Consider the following 2,438-nt stretch of genomic DNA (forward strand, 5'->3'; position numbering starts at 1 on the left):
GGAGGCACGGAAGCACTTAGTTTTGCCTCTCTGCCAGCGCCTCACTCAGCGCTGCTCCAGGACGTCGCCTGGCTCCAGGCGTCGATCCGGACCCACCACACCCAGGGACCTTCCGCTGTCCTGGTGCGGTGATAAGGAAGGTGACAAGTGAACCAGCATGGAAGGAGATCGTGTGTCAGCGAGTCCCTCACCTGCTCTGCCTGATGGTCCCGGGCCCTCTCCTGCATGACCCTCAAGCGCGCCGTCTCCTTCTCCTTCTCCCATCGAATTCTCTTCTGCTCGGCTTCAAGCTCGGCCTCACGCTCCTGCAGAGGACAGAGCCCCATGGCCACCCCCTGCGGCACCTCTGCTGTCTGCTGAGCCTACACCAGTGCCACCACGCTCAGGCTTGTTACCATTTTCTGCCGCTGGTACTCGAGCACCCGCTCGTCTGCTCTCCTCTCCTGCTCCCGCTGCTCCTCCTTGAGTCTCTGGTTCTCATCATTGATGCGTTTAATCTCAGCCTGGATTTTCTTCTGCTGCTCCTGTCTCCGGTCCAAGGCCTGAAAAGGGTGAAGAGGGTCCGGGGCTATCAGTGCTCCTTCTGCTCCTCCCCGTGTGCCTTCCTGAGGGCCCAGCAGCACACTCGGGGCAAGGATCACTTTCTGAGGATGCCCCAACTTCCCCAGGAGACTGAAGCTTTAGTTCTGCTGGACACAGTTTGCACACACCAAGTCTGACTTACCCAGCGATAGGTCACCCTTGCAACGAGGTGAGAATCTAACTCCAGCCCCCCCTGCTCCCCAGCACTGAGTCACTGGTCGCACCTTCAGGTCCTCCCTCTTCAGCTGCTCCATGTACTCCCGCATCTCCTGTGCCTCCTGGTCCTGTCGCTCAGCTCTCAGGGCCCGCTCCTCCGCGTTCTGCTCCATCTGCTCCACGATCTCCTGCCTCCCTCTGGAAAGAAGAGAGTAGAAGGGGTCCCTCAGGCTCCATCCCGCTCCCAGGAGCAGGAACGCTGGCAGGGGCATCAGGTGGTGTGTTTGCTGCCTCATGCTGCCCCGTCCAGCCGCAGGGACCCAAAGGTGGGCTGCGGGGTGAAGCCGGCAGTCAGAGGTTACTCTACCTCGGTCACAAGAGGATGAAGAGGAAAAAAACATGGGGAAGAGGGACCCTTCTGCAAACCTGATCAGCTCCTGCTTCCTCCTGCACTCCAGTTCCTCCTGCATGTCATCGGCCTTTTTCCTCTCCACCTCCATCATCCTGGCCAGGCGCATCTCTTCTTCCTCCAGCTCTTTTGCGATGAGCTGCTTCTCAAGGATCTGCGTGTCACGGATCATGTGGCACTTGGCACCGAGGATCAGCTGTGGGGACAACGGGTCTCCCTGGTCTCTGACCCAGACTTGGCAGCAGCAGCAGGGACAGACACACAGACAAGGAGGGGGAAAAGGATCCTGGGTCGCCACAAGTACAGCAGGGTTTAGGTCTAGAGCAGCTTGGCAAAGCTCTGGGGTCTCTCAGCAGGTCTTAACATGAGCAGAAGCCCACTGGTGCCAGGCACTGCCCGGGAGCCCCTGGCCCTACCTCGCTGAACTCCCTGATCTCATCTTCCTGCTCCATGCGCATCCTGTTCGCCCGCTGCAGCAGGTACTGGGCCCGCTCCCGCGCCTCCTCCTCCAGCTCACTCAGCTTCTCCGTCTTCCCCTGTTGCTTGGCCGCCTTCTTGCGCTCACTCGCTGCCTCCTGAGGGGACAAGCAGGGCTACTGAAAGCCGAGTGACCTCGTGGGGCAGCCCTGCCAGGCTGAGACAGCCCAAAGGGCCAGCCTGGCGCGGGACAGGCACGGTCCACCCCGTTGTGTCCCCGGCACGGAGCCCACGGGCACAGCAGCCTCCTCCAGCCCTTCCTGCACCCCGTGATGACACCCCACTCCCTTTGCAGGGTGGCAGAAACAGGGCACAGCGGCTTTATCGCAGTCTCCAGGGTCACCACAGGCCATGGGAGCAACCAGGGTGGGATTCCTTCCCCAGCCACGGACCAGGGGATCCTGCACAGCCCTTCCTGGGCTGCGTGACAGAAGAGACCAAGATCCATGCTGCCCCTGCAGCAATGGGTGCACCAAAACATGAGTGAAAGAGGGGTGCAGGTGGTGACAGCCCCAGCTGGTGTGTCTCTCACCAGCCAGGTTGGCTCTACTTGGGTGCATCCGCCTCCTCCCACACCCCAAGCCCCACAGCCCGAGGAAAAATGCCTACGAGAACAGCTTCCTTCTCCGCTTTGAGGGCTGACAGCTTGGCCTCCCGCTCCTCCTTGCTCAGAACTTGAGCTGCTTCTTCAATGCGCTGGAAATCGTTCTGCCGGATGATGAGGGATGCTGGTGGCTTCTCTGCAGGGATGCTGGTGGCACAGGGAGAGAGGAGCAGTCAGGGCCCAGAGTCTCCCGCAGCTCCCCCCGGTCCC

The 2,438-nt window shown here is 61.0% G+C and overlaps 1 protein-coding gene across 1 annotated transcript in view; it reads right to left on the reverse strand.

The window, feature by feature from the left end:
* The window catches only part of CFAP45 (cilia and flagella associated protein 45), a gene marked incomplete at its 5' end in the record, with an annotated part of 2,624 nt that extends 249 nt beyond the window's left edge, over positions 1–2,375 (reverse strand). The window contains 6 exons of the mRNA XM_009866748.1: positions 192–305; positions 396–542; positions 807–936; positions 1,165–1,343; positions 1,564–1,722; positions 2,234–2,375. Coding sequence (XP_009865050.1) covers positions 192–305; positions 396–542; positions 807–936; positions 1,165–1,343; positions 1,564–1,722; positions 2,234–2,375 — 871 coding nt within the window. The remainder of the gene's footprint in view (positions 1–191; positions 306–395; positions 543–806; positions 937–1,164; positions 1,344–1,563; positions 1,723–2,233) is intronic.
* Positions 2,376–2,438: the final 63 nt, after the last annotated feature.

Source organism: Apaloderma vittatum, unplaced genomic scaffold (genome assembly GCF_000703405.1).
Source record: "Apaloderma vittatum isolate BGI_N311 unplaced genomic scaffold, ASM70340v1 scaffold23563, whole genome shotgun sequence".
NCBI classification, from domain to species: Eukaryota; Metazoa; Chordata; class Aves; order Trogoniformes; family Trogonidae; genus Apaloderma; species Apaloderma vittatum.